Source organism: Scyliorhinus torazame, chromosome 20, assembly GCF_047496885.1.
Source record: "Scyliorhinus torazame isolate Kashiwa2021f chromosome 20, sScyTor2.1, whole genome shotgun sequence".
NCBI classification, from domain to species: Eukaryota; Metazoa; Chordata; class Chondrichthyes; order Carcharhiniformes; family Scyliorhinidae; genus Scyliorhinus; species Scyliorhinus torazame.
In genome coordinates, this window is record NC_092726.1 from 19488638 (window position 1) to 19509131 (window position 20494).

The 20494-nt window shown below is 46.7% G+C and overlaps 1 protein-coding gene across 5 annotated transcripts in view; it reads right to left on the reverse strand.

Moving 5' to 3' along the window:
• LOC140396939 (methylcytosine dioxygenase tet3-like) overlaps window positions 1–20494 on the reverse strand; it is a 532260-nt gene that overhangs the window by 52863 nt on the left and 458903 nt on the right. For all 5 annotated transcript variants that reach the window (XM_072485882.1, XM_072485885.1, XM_072485884.1 and 2 more), the window contains 3 exons: window positions 12378–12471; window positions 5499–5707; window positions 2658–2808 (listed from right to left, as the gene is read on the reverse strand). In XM_072485882.1, coding sequence (XP_072341983.1) covers window positions 2658–2808; window positions 5499–5707; window positions 12378–12471 — 454 coding nt within the window. The remainder of the gene's footprint in view (window positions 1–2657; window positions 2809–5498; window positions 5708–12377; window positions 12472–20494) is intronic.

Genomic DNA, 20494 nt, shown 5'->3' on the forward strand with positions numbered 1-20494 from the left:
GCACCAAAAACGGCGCGAATCAGTCCGGCATCGCGCCGCCCCAAAGGTGCGGAATTCTCCGCATCTTGAGGGGCCGAGCCCTCACCTTGAGGGGCTAGGCCCGCGCGGAACTGATTTCCGTCCCGCCAGCTGGCAGGAAAGGCCTTTGGTGCCCCGCCAGCTGGCGCGGAAATGACTTTGCCGTGCGGCGCATGCGCGGGAGCATCAGCGGTCGTTCACGGCATCCCCGCGCATGCGCAGTGGAGGGGGTCTCTTCCGCCTCCGCCATAGTGGAGACCAGAAAAGAGTGCCCCCACGGCACAGGCCCGCCCGTGGATCGGTGGGCTCCGATCGCGGGCCTGGCCACCGTGGGGGCACCCCCCCCGGGACCAGATCGCCCCGCGCCCCCCCCAGGACCCCGGAGCCCGCCCTCGCCGCCTTGTCCCGCCGTTCGAAAGGTGGTTCAATCCACGCCGGCTGCCGTGGGTTGAAAGCGGCGGGACCTAGGCCCATCGCGGACCAGAGAATCGCCGGGGGATTTCCGCCGACCGGCGTGGTGCGATTCCCACCCCCGCTGAATCTCCGGTGGCGGAGAATTCGAGACACGGCGGGGGCGGGATTCACGCCCGCCCCGCCGATTCTCCGACCTGGTGGGGGTCGGAGAATCGCGCCCCAGGATCAGATAATCTTTCTCAAGATAAATAAATCTGATAGTGCAAAATAGTTGTTTGAATAACTTGTTGCATGCTATTAAATAATGTATTATTTAATTGTTCAACATGAATTACTTTTCAGCTGACAACTGTAAATTGTCAGTGCCTTAATTTTCTTTCCAAATCAGGGGCGTCATTCTCCGACCCCCCGCCGGGTCGGAGAATGGCCGTTGGCCGCCGTGAATCCCGCCCCGCTCCCGCCGAAGTCTCCGGGACCGGAGATTGGGCGGGGGCGGAAATCGGGCCGCGCCGGTTGGCGTGACCCCCCGTTCAATTCTCCAGCCCGGATGGGCCAAAGTCCCGCCCAGAAATTGCCTGTCCCGCCGGCGTAAATCAAACCTGGTATTTACCGGCGGGACCAGGCGGCGTGGGCGGGCTCTGGGGTCCTGGGAGGGCGCGCGGGGCGATCTGACCCCGGGGATGCCCCCACGGTGGCCTGGCCCGCGATTGGGGCCCACCGATCCGCGGGCGGGCCTGTGCCGTGGGGGCACTCTTTCCCTTCCGCCTCCGCTACGGCCTCCACCATGGCGGAGGCGGAAGAGACTCTCCCCACTGCGCATGCGCGGGAAACTTTCAGCGGCCGCTGACGCTCCCGCGCATGCGCCGCATTTCCGCGCCAGCTGGCGGGGCAACAAACGCCATTTCCGCCAGCTGGCGGGGCGGAAATCCCTCAATGTTGGGGCTAGGCCGCCAAAGATGCGGAGCATTCCGCACCTTTGGGCCGGCGCGATGCCCGTCTGATTGGCGCCGTCTTTGGCGCCAGTCGGCGGACATCGCGCCGTTGGGAGAGAATTTCGCCCTATGTTCCAGAGTGAATTTAACTTATTCTCCCCACCTTGCCATTCCAGGCTATAATTAACATTGCAATTGTTCAAAAGACAACAGAATATTGAGAATGGAGAGTTAGCAATTTGCTAGTGCAGTGAACATTTGTTGGACTGAATGGCCTTTTCTAATTCCTGGGCGTCATTCTCCGCCGGCGGGAGTCTCCGTTTTGCCGGCGCCCGGGGGTTTCCCGACGGCGTGGGGCTGCCCCACAATGGGAAACCCCATTGACCGGCCGGTGTTACGGAGACTCCCGCCGGCCGGTCGGAGCAGAAATGTGGCGGGGCGGGTAGGAGAATTTCGCCCCTGATTTGTGGTTTTGTGTCATTGTTACACTTGTATCATTCGTGTGGCATCTGGGGTTGTTGTTACACTTGGGGGCCAGTTTATCTCAGTTGGCCGGACAGCTGGTTTGTGATGCAGAGCGAAGCCAATCGTGTGGGTTCAATTCCCGTACCGGCTGAGATTATTCATGAAGACCCACATTCTCAACCTTGTCCCTCACCTGAGATGTGGTGACTTGACTTACTTTACTTTTATACTTCAACTGAATTTTGAGGTGTGGAATGCTTCAAGTTACAACTTTGCCTGAGCCTTTGAACAAAGTACCAAGTATTTGAATTTTTAAATAATTTGAATTTAAAAAATTCCTTTCATGAATTAAAGATGTCCTTAAATATATCACAGCCCTCAAAGTCAGTCACTCTTTTAGTAATTGGAAGCACAGCAGCCAAACTACACATGGCAATATGTTGAACGTCTATGACATAAATGACCAGTTAATGTGTTTTAATGATGACTGAGGGATAACCGTTAGCTAGCACCCTGGAGAACTTCTCTGTGCCAAGGGATCTTTTATGTTCACCAAAAACAGCCAATAAAGTGTCTGTCTAATGTTTCATTCTGAAGACATTGCAGCACTTCCTCAGTAGGGCACTGATATCCTAGTCTCGATTGTGTGTTCAAGTCTCTGGAAAAGGACTTGAAACTAGGATCATATAACTACAGCGAGAACACACTCATTGAACAAAGGCTGACAATCTATCTGCCTTCTCCCTATTCAGGATTGTAGCAGTAATGCAGTTATAGCAGTAAGTTGGAAATGCAGTCTTGTAATAAAATTCAGTGAATTGAACCAACCTCTTTCGGGTTGTCTCCCAGAAGCCTAAATTTGCGTGGATGCTTGCTGCGGGCATACTTGCATCCATTGAAGTACATGCTCCAAGAACAGCCAAAGGAAAAGGATGCACCACAGGTCTCAGGATCCTTTCCCTGACATGCACATGTGCGGCTGAAATGAAAATCAAGTCAAAGTAGAAATTATTAATCCATTTGGAAGTTTCAGCAATGGTGGCCAAAGGATTTATACAGAATTGTCACTTGTATTACACGATGGCCTGAATATTGATCATCTATTGCGGTAGATGATTTCTTAACATCGTGGGCCCGATTCTCTGATCCTGAGGCTAAGTGTTGATGCCGTCGTAAACGCCGTCGCGTTTTACGACGGCATCATCAGGCCCCCAGGATCAGCAATCCTGCGCCCTACAGGGGGCCAGCACGGCACTGGAGCAACTCCTCCATCTGCCGATACCGGCGTCAAACGGGCGCCGCGGGTCTGCGCATGCGCGACTGGCGCGAACCCGCGCATGCGCCCCGACGCAACATGGCGGAGAGCTTCAGGGGCTCAGCGTGGAGTAAAATAGGCCCCCACCAGGAGAAGCTGGCCCGCCGATCAGTAGGCCCCAATCGCGGTCCAGGCCACGGTGGACACCACCCTCCCCAGGGTCGGATCCCCCCTCTCCCCCACCAGGCCACCCCCGCGAGGATGAACGCCGAGGTCCCTCCGGGTAGGACCACATGTGAACGACGCTGGCGAGACTCGGCAGCGACTCGGCCCAATGTGCGCGGAGAATCGCCGGTGGGGGCCGGGTAGAGCAGACCCCGACCGGTGCTGCGCCGGGGCCAATGGTGCCGAATGGGCAGACCGGCGTCGCGTGAATCCCCCCCCCCCCCCCCCCCCCCCCGGCGATTCTCCGACCCGGCCCGGGGTCAGAGAATCCCGCCCCGTATTTTTTGTTTTCAAGATTTGCACATACAGATTCCAGAAACATTTTAACATCTACTCCTTTGAGCTTACTGCAACAATCTACTGAAACACTTTAACTCAGAGAAGACTTGTGGCCGATTTTGCGGCCACATTGGCCGTCGGTATAAATGGCACCGCAGGCATAAAATACAAAGAGTTGGGAAGCGAGATTATCCCCAATGCAACTTGAATCCCACATTGAATTCCATTCGCCAATTTTCTTCCCACTCATTTAACCTGTTAATATCTCTCTGTAACCTATTTACATCCTGCTTATAATCTGCCTTTCCTGCCACCTTTGTATCATCTGCAAATCTGACCACAGTACATTCTGTTCCTTCCTCCAAAGCATTAATACATATTGTGAAGAGCTGCGGTCCCAGCACTGATCCCTGTGGGACTCCACTGGTTACAGCCCTCCAACCTGAGATAGACCCTCAATATCACTATTTGTTGCTTCCTGTTACACACACAATCCCTATGGTGCAGATGGAGGCCATTCGGCCCATCGAGTCTGTACCAACCCTACAAAAGAGCCTCTAACTAGGCCACGTCCAGCCCTATTCTCACAACCCCACCTAACCTTTAGACACTAAGGGGTAATTTAGCATGGCCAATCCACCTAACCTGCACATCTTTGGACAGTGGGAGGAAACCGAAGCACTTGGAGGAAACCCACTGTGCAGACACAGGGAGAACGTGCAAACTCCATACAGACAGTCACCCATTGTACCTGGGCCTCTGGCATTGTGAGGCAGTAGTGCAAGCCACTGTGTCACCCCTGTTAGGTTAGCCAATCTTCTATCCATGCCAGAATATTACTTCCAACACCATGAGCTGCTATCTTGTTGACTAGCCTTTTGTGTGGCACCTTATCAAATGCTTTTGAAAATCCATTCACACAACATTGATTGGTTCCACTCTATCTACTCTGGCTGATTTCCCTCAAAGGACTATTTGTCAGACATGATTTCCCCTTCATGAGACCTGGCTGACTCTGCTTCATCAGATTATGACTTTCCAAATGCATTCTCTCCATAATAATCGAGTCTAATATTTTTCCAATAACTGAAGTTAGACTAACTGGTCTGTAGTTTCCTACATTTTGCCTCCTTCCCTTTTTGAACAAGGGCACCTCATTGACAGTTTTCCAATCCTTTGGCACAATTCCAGAAACCAAGGATTTTTAGAAAATGATGACCAATGCAGCCACGATCCTCCTAAGAGATGTAGCGACCTCCTTTAAGATTCTGGGTTGCAAACCATCAGGTGCAGGGGACTTGTCAGTCTTTAACCTCATTAGTTTGCCTGAAACTAATTCTCTGGTGATGGTGACTGTATTTCATTCCTCCACCGTATCTTTTACTATTTCTGTACTGCTTGTCGTATTCTCTCCAGTAAAGACCGATGCAAAATATCTGTGTAAATCTCTGCCATTTCCTTGCTTCCCCATAATTACTCCCCCAGTTTCATTCTATAAGGACCACTGCTTTCTTTGCTTCTTCTTCCTCAGAATGTACTTAAAAAGCTCTCCTGTTTTTATGTTTCTCGTTACCTTGCCCTCATAGTTTATTTTCTTCTTCTTGATTAGCTTTTTAGTCCATCTTTGCTGCATTCTGCTTTCAACTTCATACCCTCCTTAACTTACTTAGTTATCCATGGTAGGAACTTTTTCCCCTTTGAGTCTTTGCTCCTCATTGGGATCATTTTTGCTGGGAGTCATGAATTATCCCCCGAAATGTTTGTCACTTCTCATCTTTTATCTCATCTACTAATCAATATGATCAGTCCACTTTGGCCAATTCCATCCTCAGTTCCCCTTCTTTAAATTTAACACTGAACTTGAATATCAAGAGCTCTTGAAGTAAATAAAATTAATTCACTAAACTTACTCATCATTCAATCCACACCGGCGACATGTAGGATTTCCATACTTTGTTAAAGTCTCTGTGAGTTCATCATACAGCTTGTCTCCAAAGGCTCGAGGAATGCCTTCCCATGCTAATATAAGAATAACAACAACTGCATTTTGGCAGTGATGACCAGCACGCTCACGTACAAGACAGAGGACTTTTTCTTCTTCGCTTGCTCTTCGTATTATCTGTGTGTAATGAGTGAAACATTGTTTTGGTCAGTATTTCTAAAGGAGTTAAAAGGGTAAGAAAATATAGCAGAAATCCTCTTTTTGTTTGAAGTACTCCTTTTTAGAAAAGAAAAATATGCTCTTACCATGATTTTCTTTTTTTTGAAACATGTCAATTTTAGTGCCAACCTGGGATACTATACTACTGGAAATACAAATCCTCCCAGCTGTAGTGGATTTCTCAAGGTCATGCAGCTCCAGTGTGGCCCTCAGGCTTGTCTGAATTTGAACACCCTGCTGCTTGCAATGGAGCCCTTCTCAATTCATAGGGACATCCCCTGTAATTAATGAGGGAGAACCTACTTGAGGACTTCTAGATTGTAAAAACAATTGGTGCTTTTAAAATAAGTTAAATAAATATCTGGTAAAAGTGTAATTATTTTTGGATAGAAAAGGAGAATACTTTGAACAAAAAAAGCAACCTCTTTAATAGAATCACTGAATGAAAAATCAAAGCTGTTATTTAACTGGCAATTATACATTTTCTAAGTAATACTTGTGGCAAGGATGCTAAGTTTACACATTACCAAAATACTTTTTGTACCATAAAAGAAATTGAAATTAGATCATAGATTATTTTGCATTGTTAAACACTTTGTGGCAAATTTTAATTAAATTTGCAGTACTGTTGCTTTCAGGTTTGTTCCAAATATTCCCCAGCTAATCTGGATCTTCCTTCAAAACAGTTGACTTGTAACTTCCTCCAGTTGGAAGTAAACTTGCAAACAGCTACATATCACTCTTATTTGTAACAACTGTTTCAAGAACCTTGTGTATAAATTGAGGCGACAGTGCTGAATTTGCTCCCAATATTTTGCTTTATAATTTAATATTTCACAATTTGTTCAAATTGACTATGCTCCTCTCCTTTGCTAAGCTCTTGATGTGCTGAAAGACTCACAAAGTTAACATTCATCTTTTGATACAGTTCATTCTGTTTAATCTGAAATCAGGAAAGGCACTACACTACTACAATTATTAATATCTTTTGACACTGGGTGAAGTAACAGCTGGTTAATTCTGTCAGCATGGAAGTAAAGAAGTGAGCTGTCTGCGATGGATGTTTGATACGAGACTGATTTTTCTGGAACAAAGACATAAAATCGGCTGGATTTGGTGTTTCCCTGTGTTTAATGAGTGGAAAACGCATGCAAGTTCTACCTTACTTTCAGTCAGATCATTCTGGACTCTGGCATGGTTCCTAGTCTGACCAGTGACATTGAAAGCAACCATCTTAAACAGAGTCTCCTTTGATTAAAATACTGTGCAAAATTTTTATATTTGGGCTGAATTTTCCCAGAATTTGGCAAAGGGTGATAGCAGTGGGGAAAAGTGGCACTGAAGGTGCTGACAACAACAGTGGCGTTCACTACTGTGTAGTTCCACATTTAGGGGAAAAAAGCAAGGGTCAGATCCCACAATGTATCGCTGGCCCTCCCTGCCAGCAACTTAGTCCCTCGAGGATCAGTGCACCATTTTTTTAAGGCCACCCAGTGCAAAGGAGTTCACCCTGGAACTCCCCAGTGCCCGGGCATGACCCTCTCCCTGTGAACGATGCACTCAATTGAGTCCCCCTGGGTGGTCTGCTTGTCAGGTGCACGCTTTGTTAGACCAGTTGGGTTTTATGCCGTTCTGCCCTCACGCTGACAAAGGTACTTTTCTGACAGGCGGGGATGATTCAGGTGTGGAGGCCTGATAATGATATGCTAATTTCTTTGAATGATGTTCCTGACACAACAGGGCGTCACTGATGGGGGAGGGGACAATTGTGTCACAAGTTCATGTCGACATGAAATGCGATTTGGCTGTCCTCCTGAGATTTTCTGTTCCCTTCAGCAAACCCGCCCAATGCAATCGGGAACCGAAAATCCCGGCTTCAGTCTTCCTCATGGTGGGGAAGCAGGTCAGAAACCTGAAAGTTTCTGGAGTGGACTTTGCTGTGACCTTTTAACAAAGCCACAGCGTGAGCATCTCACTTCCGTGTGTTCTGATCAAGTGAGGAGTGATGGTTTTCCGTACCTGACAGTTAATGGATCTTTATTTAAAGAGGCCAATGGATCCACTATTGAATTGATAGGATAGAGAGATCAAGAACAACATGAGAAGGCTACACCTCCAAACCCCATCCCCACCGCTACCCGGTGCCATGAAGGTCATTCTGCAGGCCATGAGAGCCTACAGATATATCTTCTTTACACTTTCCAGACTATAGAAGGGAGCGACCAGCCTCTGAAGCCCAGCAACATGGCTAGAAGTAGATGAGGAGGTTAGCAGTAGGCGTATGCTACCTCGCATGTGGATACAGTGCTGAAAGAGCTTCAATAATCTCATATAGGTAGGAAAGGTAAGTGGAATCCGACATTCAAGTACCAATCCCGACACACTGATTTTCCCAGCATTCTCCTGCACAAAACCACTCAGACTAAGACAGTAACTGTTAGCTCCATCTATTCCCTTCAAGGAACGCACGACATCCCCATCTGAACAATTACCTCTGACACTTACTGTATTTGGATCATGGTACGAAGTCTTACAACACCAGGTTAAAGTCCAACAGGTTTGTTTCGATATCACTAGCTTTCGGAGCGCTGCTCCTTCCTCAGGTGAATGAAGAGGTATGTTCCAGAAACAAATATATAGACAAATTCAAAGCTGCCAGACAATGCTTGGAATGCGAGCATTAGCAGGTTATTAAATCTTTACAGATCCAGAGATGGGGTAACCTCAGGTTAAAGAGGAGTGAATTGTGTCAAGCCAGGACAGTTGGTAGGATTTCGCAGGCCAGATGGTGGGGGATGAATGTAATGCGACATGAATCCCAGGTCCCGGTTGTGGCCGCACTCATGTGTGCGTAACTTGGCTATAAGTTTCTGCTCGGCGATTCTGAGTTGTTGCGCGTCCTGAAGGCCGCCTTGGAGAACGCTTACCCGGAGATCAGAGGCTGAATGCCCTTGATTGCTGAAGTGTTCCCCGACTGGAAGGGAACATTCCTGCCTGGTGATTGTCGCGCAATGTCCGTTCATTCGTTGTCGCAGCGTCTGCATGGTCTCGCCAATGTACCATGCTTCGGGACATCCGTTCCTGCAGCGTATGAGGTAGACAACGTTGGCCGAGTCGCACGAGTATGTACCGCGTACCTGGTGGGTGGTGTTCTCACGTGTAATGGTGGTATCCATGTCGATGATCTGGTACGTCTTGCAGAGATTGCCACGGCAGGGTTGTGTGGTGTTGTGGTCACTGTTCTGAAGACTGGGTAGTTTGCTGCAAACAATGGTTTGTTTGAGGTTGCGCGGTTGTTTGAAGGCAAGTAGTGGGGGTGTGGGGATGACCTTGGCAAGATGTTCATCTTCATCAATGATGTGTTGAGGGCTGTGAAGAAGATGTCGTAGTTTCTCCCCTCCGGGGAAGTACTGGACGACGAAGGGTATTCTGTCGGTTGTGTCCCATGTTTGTCTTCTGAGGAGGTTGGTGCGGTTTTTCGCTGTGGCGCATTGGAACTGTCGATCGATGAGTCGAGTGCCATATCCCATTCGTACGAGGGCATCTTTCAACGTCTGTAGATGTCTGTTACGCTCCTCCTCGTCTGAGCATCTGTGCCAGATCATCGACATGGATACCACCATTACACGTGAGAACACCACCCACCAGGTGATTACATTCATCAGCTGCCTGATGCTACCCTTGACAAAACCCATCTGGGCCTCCGCGACCACCTCTGGTACGCAGTTGTTCAGTCTCTTGGCCAGGACCTTCGCGAGTATTTTCACTTCTACGTTGAGCAGCAAGATGGGTCTGTACAATCCACATTCCGTTGGGTCTTTGTCTTTTTTGGTATCAGCGATATTGTTGCCTGTGTTAGCATAGGAGGCAGGGTGCCCAGCGAGTCTGCGAACATGTCCCACAGTGAGGTATGGGGCCAGGGCCAGCGTAGATCTTTTATAGAAGTCCGCCGGGAATCCGTCGAGTCCCGTCGCCTTCCCTACCTGCATGGAGCTGATGCTCTCCATGATTTCCCCGAGATCTATTGGAGCTTCCAGTTCAACCCCGCCTGCCCTCCCCCATAACTGGCATGTCCAGTCCACTGAGGAACTGTTTCATCCCCGCGTCTCCCTCAGGAGGCTTGGTGGTGCATACCCCGGTAAAAGGTCTCAAATGCCCAGTTGACCTCTTTTGGCTCAGTTACCAGTCTGCCTCCGCTGCTTTTTAGCTGGGCAATTTCCCTCGTGGCTACCTGCTTTCTCCCTGTTCGTAGAAGGTTCCCCATGACTGGCGGAGTGGGTGTACTGCTTTCCTCATGGATAGCAGGTTAAAATCCATTTGCAGCTTTTCCTCTCAGCCAGAAGCTCTACAGTCGGGTTCTTGAAGTACTTCCTGTCGACCTCCAGCGTGGAGTCAGTCAATTGTTGCCTGGCCACCCTCTCTTCCCTGTCTCTGCGAGCTTTGCAGCGATAATTTCTCCCCTGATCACAGTCTTCAGTGCCTCCCAGAACGTGGAAGGTGAAACTTCCCCGTTCTAGTTATTAGCAACGTACTCACCTATGGTCTGTGATATTTCCTTGCAGAAGGCCCTGTTGCCCAAGGGGTCCATGTCCACTCTCATTTTGGGGCGCTGGGCATGGCCTGCCTCCAACCTCACATCCATGTAGTGTGGAGCATGGTCGGAGATGACTATCATGGAGTATTCCGCCCTTACTATTCCTGGAAGCACCGATTTCCCCATTGCAAAGAAGTAGAATTGGGTGTGTACTTTGTGGACCGATGAGAGGAATGTGAATTCCCTCTCGCCGGGGTGCAGGAACCGCTATGGGTCCACCGCCCCCATTGGTTCCATGAATGTTCTCAGTTCCCTAGCTATGCCTGTCTTTTTCCCCATTCAGGGATTTAATCGGTCAGCCAGAGGTCCTGTACGCAGTTAAAGTCGCTCCCCCATAATCAGTCAGTGTGGTCTTCTTTGTAAAGTCTGTGTCATCCCAGTTGGGCGAGTACACATTTACCAGTACTACCGATGCCCCGTCTAGGACACCGTTGACCATGACGTACTGTCCCCCTTGGCCCGTGACCATCCTTGTCTCCATGAACCTCGTCCTCTTGCTAATCAGTATGGCTACTCCCCTAGCCCTCATCCTGTCGCATAAATCGTACATCTAATCCACCCAGCTTTTTCTTACCAGCAGTCTGTCCTTATCCCTCAGGCGTGTCTCCTGCAGGAAGTTTTTGTCGGCCTTCAGGCTTCTTAGATGGGCAAAAACTCTTGATCTTTTCAGTGGGCCGTTAAGTCTCTTTATATTCCAGGTAACTATCCTGATGGGGGGTTTCTGTCAACCTGTTCCTGCGGGATCAACCATACTTACCTGTTGGATGCGCCTGTGCACTCCAGGGTTTCCCTTCGTTAGGGGGCTGTCCAAAATAGCCACTGTCACCGTTCACACCATGAGGTCGGACCCCTGCGCTCTAGGGTTTCCTTTGTCCAGGGGGCACCCCATAGCTGCCAACTACGTGTATGTCACATAGGTGCGCCTCTGCACTCCAGGGTTTCCCTTTGTTTAGGGACCCTACAAAGTGGCTGTTTGGGGTGCCATCTTGTTTCCTCAGCCTGGTCCCTGCCTGCCAAAGCCAATCCAAGTGCTTTTTTCTCCGTCCTATTTCCAATGTATTCTTTGTTTCCTCCGTTCACCCCCCCCCCCCCCCCCGCCCCCGCCGCCCCCCCCACCCCTCAACTGTGTTCCCCCTCCCTGCCCGTGTGACTCCCTTCCCACCCCCGGCCAGGGGCTCCCTCTCTGCCAAGTACTATTCATTTTGGCTCTGTCCCACCACCCCTTTTGTCATGTTTCCTGTCTTCCGCTCGATCACAGAACCTCCTTTTTGTTCTTTTCCCAACCGTTGCCATGTCACCTACATAAGAGCTATTACATTTCTAATTTTTCCTAGTTCTGATAAAGACCATGATCTGAAACTTTTATTCTGTTCACTCCCCAGAGATACTGCCTGGCCTGCCATTTCCAACATTTGCTATTTTAATAACCAACTTGGTTCCTGTGACTGAGTTTTATCAATTAAACACTGTAGAAGTGTGCCTGTGTGGCTGGTGAGCGAAGAAAGAATCAGGCTCGGGTGTAACAACTCCAAGAGTAACAGGCTCTGGTTTAACAACTCCCCCTCCTCCCACATCTGTCACAGCTTACACTCTGATTTTAGTTTCCCTGCCATTTGGCCTTTCACACCTTTTATTCTCTCTGGGGACTGCCATTAGCACTCTCTTCCCTTGGTTCCTGTGGCTATGACTCATTATTCATTCCCTCATCCTACAGTATAAATATATCCCACTTTCTATGTCTTTGAGCTTTGACAAAGGGTCGCCTGGACTCAAAACGTTAGCTCTTTTCTCTCCTTACAGATGCTGCCAGACCTGCTGAGATATTCTTTTGGTTTCAGATACCAGCATCCGCAGTAATTTGCTTGTAACCAATGGTGAGCAGTTTACCAACAATTACTATCCAAACTTACATTAAATGGTCATTTGGGTAAATACTGGAGGGTGCCCATGACCTATGAAATGTTTCTCAGCAGAAACAACAAGAAGGTTAAAGGAGAAAATAAATTTAAAGAAAAAGCAGATCTTGACACTTACCCATTTTGCAATTGGACAACCCTGGGAACTTTTTCCTTCTTTCCCTGTGTAAATGACTTTCTCAATTCTAATTGCTTTCCCTTTCTCCCCATACCTGAAAGAAATAACAATTATGGATGAGTTAAGCCATTGTAAAGATTAAAGATCACCTTGTTATAGAGAAGGATTCCAGGTTCTCAAACAGAGTTTATCTGGCAACTGATCTGTCATTTCAAACTGTAGTGTGTATCTTTTTAAACCATGACTGGTTAAAGATATATCATTAAAACATGTAATTTCTCACAATCTATTTCTTCACAGCCACATGGTTCTTGCTGCAAGGTTGGGGCTGATTTAATTTTGGTTGCTTGGTTTCATTAACTAGGAATGTGCGAAAAGAAAGTTAAATTGGCCTCAATTCTCTCACTGACTCGCCAGAAAAATGTTCTTCTCTTGCATTTCTCCAGCTGCACATGCTCATCTCAGCAACTCCTTTTGTGGGCACTGATGACATATGTGATTCAAAATGTAAATTTTCCCTATACCGGCAAACTCTAATTATTATCTTCTTATTGTAACAAATCTTTCAAACATTTTAGCTGAAACTTCAAAATAAAACGGCTCAAATCAATATCAGGTAAATCCTTTCCTGGAATCTTGGCTGGCGCACCGTGAAAGTAAGTAAATTTCATCTCACTGTAATTTTAAAAATTTTATTCTTGGGATGTGGGCGTTGCTGGCTAGGTCAGCATTAACTGCCCTTGAGAAGAAGCTGGTGAGCTGCCTTCTTGAACCGCTGCAGTCCATGTTGTGCAGGTACAACCCACAGTGCTGATAGGGAAGGAGTTCCAAGATTTTGATCCAGTGACAGTGCAAGAAGAGATGTCCTTGTCCTTCTAGACGATAGTGGTCATGGGTTTGGAAGATGCTGTCTAATGCATGGTAGGTTGTTGCAATGCATCTTTGAGACGGTACACACTGCTGCAACTGTGCATCAGTGGTGGAGGAAGTGAATGTTTGTAGATGAGGTGCTAATCAAGTGGGCTGCTTTATTCTGAATGCTGTCAAACTTCTTGAGTGTTGTTAGAGCAGCTCATTCAAACAAGTGGGAGAGTTTCCCATCACACCCCTGACTTGTGCCTTGTAGGTGGTGGACAGGCTTTGGGGAGTCAGGAGGTGAATTACTTGCCACTGGATTCCGAGACTCTGACCTGCTTTGTATCCATGGTATTTTTGTGGCCAGCCCAGTTCAATTTCTGGTCAATGGTAACCCCCAAGATGTTGACCGTGGGGATTAAGTGATGGTGATGCCAGAAGGGGCGATGGTTAGAATTTCTCTTGTTGGAGATGGCCAATGTCAAGAATGCTATTTGCCATTTGTCAGCCCAAGCATGGATATTGTCGAGGTCTTGCTGCATTTGGACATGGACAGTTCAGTATCTGAGGAGTCGCGAATGATGCTGAACATAATTCCATCATCAGTGAACATCCGCACCAGTGACCTTATGATGGAAGTCAGGTGAATTATGAAGCAGCTGAAGATGATTGGGCCAAGGACACTACCCTGAGGAACTCCTGCAGTGATGTCCTGGAGCTGAGATGATTAACCTCCAACCATCACAACCATCTTCCTTTGTGCCAAGTGTGACTTCAACGAGCAGAGGGGCTTCCTCCTGATTCCCATTGACTCAAGTTTTGATAGGGCTCTTTGATGCCGCATTCGGTCATATGCTGCTTTGATGCCAAAGGCTGACTCTCATCTTACCTCTGGAGTTCAGCTCCAATTGTATGGAACTACTTCTGTTCAAATTCTCTTATCCAACTTCAGAAATAATTGTTCAGCATTATCTGCCATGGTGCCAGCCAACACTTGCGAAAACATGGTAAGCCTATCCACACAAATTTTTATATATAAAAAAATTTTTTTTTTTTTAAGAGTACCCAATTATTCTTTTCCAATTAAGGGGCAATTTAGCGTGGCTAATCCACCTAACCTGCACATCTTTGGGTTGTGGGGTGAGACCCACGCAGACATGGGGAGAATGTGAAACTCCACATGGACAGTGACCCGGGGCCGGGATCGAACCCAGGTCTTCAGCGCCGTGAGCCAGCAGTGCTAACCACTGCACCACCTTGCTGCCCCCCTTTCCACACAAATTTAGATCCAGCTAAGTATTCCAAACATTGCCGAAAAATAATTGGAAAATCTTGCAATAAATGTTTCATCGATTAACACTGAATGCTGTACAATTCAAAGTTATAATATTTGAGGATTGAGGGAGTGTACTTGTAAATAACTTCACCTCAATATCTGAAAGTGTTCTTGCAACATGCTCCAACCCATTTATCCAAAATGATTTACTTTGACTGTACAATGTTAGAATACTGCAGGCTCAAGTGTTAGATCAGTGTTTTTCAAACTTTGTTTTCGGCGACCCATTTTTACAAAATGTCTGCCTCTCGCAACCCATGCCACATTCACAATAGATTCTCCATGGTTACTTTTTAAAACATTATGTTGATTGTTGGCACTTCTATATTATTGAATGTAAAAAATTGGACATGAAAATATTTTGTTGTTGTTATTTGGAGATCTAAATAACTTGTAATAGACTCTGCACAGATCAGCTTGCGAGTCTTTTGATCGCAGTCCTGAAGTTTTTGAAGGGGGAATGAGGAAATTCTTCGAAACACGCCTGGATTTTGGGCTGATGGGGAAGGAAGGAGACTCACCATTGATCGCAAAGTCAGTCTGACTGAGAGGGCGATTGTTCTCACAAAGTGAGCGGAGAGTGGTTCCCCATTTTAAAAATACATTAAACCCCTTATGCACACACAGCACAACTTAAAACATAGATCTGATTGACAAGGTTAAGAGTAACTGAAACTCAGCAGATATTAACAAGATTTAACTGTCGCAGAAATTAAACCAATACTGACAACGTTAATTGTAACAGAAATTCAAGATTAATTGACAATGGTAACAATGGCAGACATTAAACAGGCATCCAATTCAGAACATTAACCCTGAAGCCGGTCTCATTGTGTGATCATTGACTCCCTGCTTCCTATGAGCTGTACTTGAACATATGCATTTTTCTCTTTGACTGGGATGGATGGAGTTCCCAAATCCACACCCGTCGCCCCAGAGCAGAGTTCAGAACGGGGCAAACATAAATCAGCTTTGTGGCAATGGTCCAATTGAAAGGTGGGGAAATCCCCACAGGAGTCACAGGAATTGTCTGCTAGAGCTAGATCCTGTACAAGGGATTATTCCGGCTATGAGTTATTGATTGGGTACTTGTGGAAACATATTGCAGTCAACAGTCACTTGGCTTTGGGTGGGAGATGTAGGCCTGGGAAAAAAAAAGAACACAAAGCACTGCTGGAAACTAACAGCAGGAATATCGGCAGGAAATAAATTTAAAGTTAATAGATTTTTTTCTTTTAAACTCTTCAGTTGTGGGTGCAGGTGCTGACTAAACTGGCTGATTAATTGCTGCAGAAACAGGAGTCGCTGATGGAAGCTGTGTAGGTGGCAGTGACTATAAGAGTGACCCAGTGAGGCAGAAAGTCCACGGCACCGGCCTCTACATCAGCCTCATGTGGTACACACTACACGGTAGCCAGAATTCACCCATGGGAAAAAAGGTCAGGCGATCCTCGGAGATCATTTTTGGAGACCTTTTGGCGACCCATTTTACAACAGCCCATGACCCACCCTCGGGTTGCGAACCCCACTTTGAAAAACACCGTGTTAGATAAACCTTTCCAATGAATGAACTCAGAATCTCCACTACACTTAGCACCATCTGGTAATTTACTGTTCACTGCGCACCATAAATATTTTTCACTGTTGCACAGCCAGAGTGCTACTTTCAACTGTTGTGATATTATTGTGGTGAACAAACAATTCCACCTGTACACCAAGGTTCAGTTGGTCCATGTGGGAAAAGGAAACAACTAAAACAATGTGGAGAATTTTAACCCATTCGACACATTGGAAATAGGGCGAGTGTGCAGTTAAAATACTCTAACTTCTGACACCGACTGAGTGTGTTATTTGCATGTGTGCATTGCACTGGGGTGGGCACAGTAAGAAGTCTTACAACACCAGGTTAAAGGTTTGTTTTGAATCACTAGCTTTCGGAGCACAGCTCCTTCATCAGGTCAGTGAAGAGGTGGGTTCCATAACCACATATATAGACAAAGTCAATGATGTAAGATGATACTTTGAATGCGAGTATTTGCAGGTAATTAAGTCTTTGCAGGTCCAGACATGGCGACTGGAGAGAGGGATAATCACAGGTTAAAGAGGTATGAATTGTCTCAAGCCAGGACAGTTGGTAGGATTTCGCAAGCTCAGGCCAGGTGGTGGGGGGTGAATGTAATGAGACATGAATCCAAAGTCCCAGTTGAGGCCGTACTCATGCGTGCGGGACCTGGCTATCAGTCTCTGCTCGGCGATTCTGCATTGTCGTGTGTCCTGAAGGCTGCCTTGGAGAACGCTTACCCGAAGATCAAAGGCTGAATGCCCTTGACTGCTGAAGTGTTTCCCAACTGGAAGGGAACATTCCTGCCTGGCGATTGTCACGTGATGTCCGTTCATCTGTTGTGGCAGCTTCTGAATGGTCTCGCTAATTAGGGATAGGGATTCCTCGGGATATCCTTTCCTGCAGCGTATGAGGTAGACAACGACCACAACACCACACAACCCTGCCATGACAACTGCTGCAAGATGTGTCAGATCACCGACATGGGTACCACCATTACACGTGAGAACACCACCCATCAGGTACATACTTGTGCGACTCAGCCAACGTTGTCTTAGATGCGATCCTGCTGTTAATGCTGCTTCAGAAATGTTAAACAAAGAACAAAACAGCACAGGAACAGGCCCTTCGGCACTCCAAGCCTGTGCTGATCACGTGTCCTATCTAGACCAAACACCTGTATCCTTCTATCCAGATAAGTCTTGAAGGTTGCTAACGTATCTGCCTTAACCACCTCACTTGGCAGTGCATTCCAGGCTAGCACCACCCTCTGTGTAAAAACTTCCCCCGCACATCCCCATTGAATCTTCCCCCCCTCAGCTTGAACTTGAACTTATAATTGTCATTTCCATCCTGGAATAAGAAACTGGAGTAAGATACCAAACAAGAGTGGAAAGCGTGTTCTGTCATGTGTAAAGTCATGGACGACCATATATGCAGTAAGTTCGAAAAGCTGCAGAAAACTGGGGCTGAATTCTCTGAACCATCATCTCAAACTGCTGCGGTCCATGTGGTGTAGGTACACCCCTTGTACTTTTAGGAAGGGAGTTGCAAGATTTTGACCCTGCGACCGTGAAGGAGCAGCACCATAGTTCCAAGTCAGGATAGCTTGTGACTTGGTGGGAAGTTTGCAGATGTTCTGGTGTTCTGCTGACCTCCTGGAAAAGCCAAACCAACACAGGACATGCTGCAGGACAGATGCAGATATGAGGCCATTGTGGCTGAGAGACAGTGTTTGCAAGCCTTAGGGACTGGAACATCTGTCAGTATAATATTCAAGACCCCCAAACAAATCCAGTTTGAATCAACCGAGACACCTTTCAACTAAATGCATTGAAAAAAGTGCTGTCAGTCAAGTCATGTCATCAATACTCTGACCCTCAATCTGATGACTCCATTAAATCTTTTGAGGATCTGACTTTGTCTTTGTTAAGGCCACAGAAGGCGAGGACTTGAACTGACAATCTGCAGCTCAGGAAATCTGAAATCTGGACTTTGTCCCTGTCATTTATTTTTGGCAGATTTTATTGTCATATATCTTTTTTACTCTGAAGTCTTAACACTTGAGCACTGAAATTAGTGTATTTTCCCTGTCGTTGAGTGTTCAGGGGACTTTTATCCGTAGCAGCTGTATCCTGTACCAATTATCCATTGTCTTTTCTTATTATCCGTGTATTTATGATGGTAATGTTGGTTGTTTGATATCCTCGCTTTAATCATGACAGAACCGAATGGCTCCACTGTCGGGAGGTGGTTGGAAGGTTCAGGTTCTCATGGGTGGGCTTGAAATGCGCTTTCAGAGGGTCATGCAGACTCTATGGGCCAATTGACCTCCTGTACTGCAGGGATTCTTTGATACTTAGGCCTGACACACTAGGCCTCTGTGACTAAAGAAGATGAGACAGCTTGCTCGTGAGTCAGTAGTTTGGCCTGGCATCGGCCAGGACAGCGACCATGCATTGCACTCTTTAACTACCTGGTCAGCAGATAGAACCTCTCCACATCATCATCTCCATGGATTAACGTAGCAACAGATCTATTCATTGAAGACAGCGAAGACTACCTGCTAGTGACCAACTGTTACTCTAAATATTTGGAACTCCGGGAACTGTCTAGATCAGCAGTGCCCAATAATTTTGGTGCAATCCTGAGTTTTGTTGGAGCCCGATGGAAATGGTATCCAATAATGGCCCACGATACAGGGGGAAACGTTTCCAGGGTATGTGTGAACAATGGCCCATCAACCACATCACGCCATCATCCCAATATCCTTATTCAAATGGGATGGCTGAATGTATGGTTAAGAAACTTAAATCATTGATCAAAATGTTTTTGGAAACTAAGCAAGTTGCATGATCACATCTTCGCACAATGCAATTAGACGCCAATTGTCATGACATCTGTTTCGTCAACTGGTGAGGACAACATTACCAACTTATCATCTCACCAAATCGTGATCATAGACTGTTTACATCAGATACAAAGGCCGGAGCTTTCTGTCCGTTCACGCTAATGGGATCTTCTGGTCCCGCTGACGGCACACTCTTGCCGCAGGAAATCCTGTTTACAATGGCAGGACCAGAACATTCTACCACCAGCCAATGGCGGGCCGTCTCCATCGCCACTAAACATGCAGTGGGCTGCAGGGAAAACTCGGTCCAACATGAGATGAAACACGCACATGATGTAAATCCAGCAGAATTACAGCAGTGGCCAGTGGGCGAAGGTCCTAGACTTGTAAGAACAGAGGTGGATACCAGCAGAGGTATTCAAGATGTTTAAAGAATCACATTTGCATGAGGTGAAAACACCAAATTTTGTAATACTGTGAAGGAATCAATCTGAGCCTTAGAATCAAAGAGCCGGGCTCTTTGCAAGTAAAATAGATTCAAGCCAGGGAAAATGTTTGGTTATTATTGATCAATTCACGAGATGGTTGGAAGCCTTCCTCACACGAGACTGCTCAGCCACAATGGTAGTTCAAATAATATTGGTGCCATTGCAGGTGGATTCGGATCATTGCCTTCCCCTTCCCTGTCAATGTTTTGAGACAAAGAAACAACAATCAACACAACAGTAACTGAGGACAGTACTCCCAAAAACAATGTTCAGGAAAAGAGGATGGACAGTTCGAGAGCAGATCCACATGTTGTTGTCATAACATCAGGTTGAGTCAACCAACAACCAGTACTGTTTAAAACATAGACAGAACCTCAAAGAGCAGTGGTTCAAATGTTCTTGATACAGTTGTATGTTTTATATAAAATTGTCAAATTTCTTATATTTCATGAGGGTTGCTTATTCACATAGATATATATTAATTTTTGTATTTAAGTGAAGGTGTTATTGTAATAATGTAGTGTTAGTAATGTTAAATATAATCATTTAAGTATATGTTTATGCAAATATGTATATTATCATAATCTGGTCACCACACTACCAGAAGGACATGGAGGCTTTGGAGAGAGTACAGAAAAGGTTTACCAGGATGTTGCCTGGTATGGAAGGTATTAGCTATGAGATGAGATTGAATAAATTGGGATTGTTCTCTCTAGAAAGACAGAGACTGAGGGGTGACCTGATAGAAGTTTATAAAATTATGAGGGGTATAGAAAGGGTGAACAGTTGGAGGTTTTTTCCCAGGGCGGAAATGACAATTATAAGGGGGCACAAATTCAAGGTGAGGGGGGAAAGATTCAGTGGAGATGTGTGGGGGAAGTTTTTTACACAGAGGGTGGTGGTGGCCTGGAATGCACTGCAAGTGAGGTTGAGGCCTTTAAGACTTATCTAGATAAACTCATGAGCAGACGGGGTATAGAAGGATAGAGGCGGTTGGTCTAGATAGGACATGTGATCAGCGCAGGC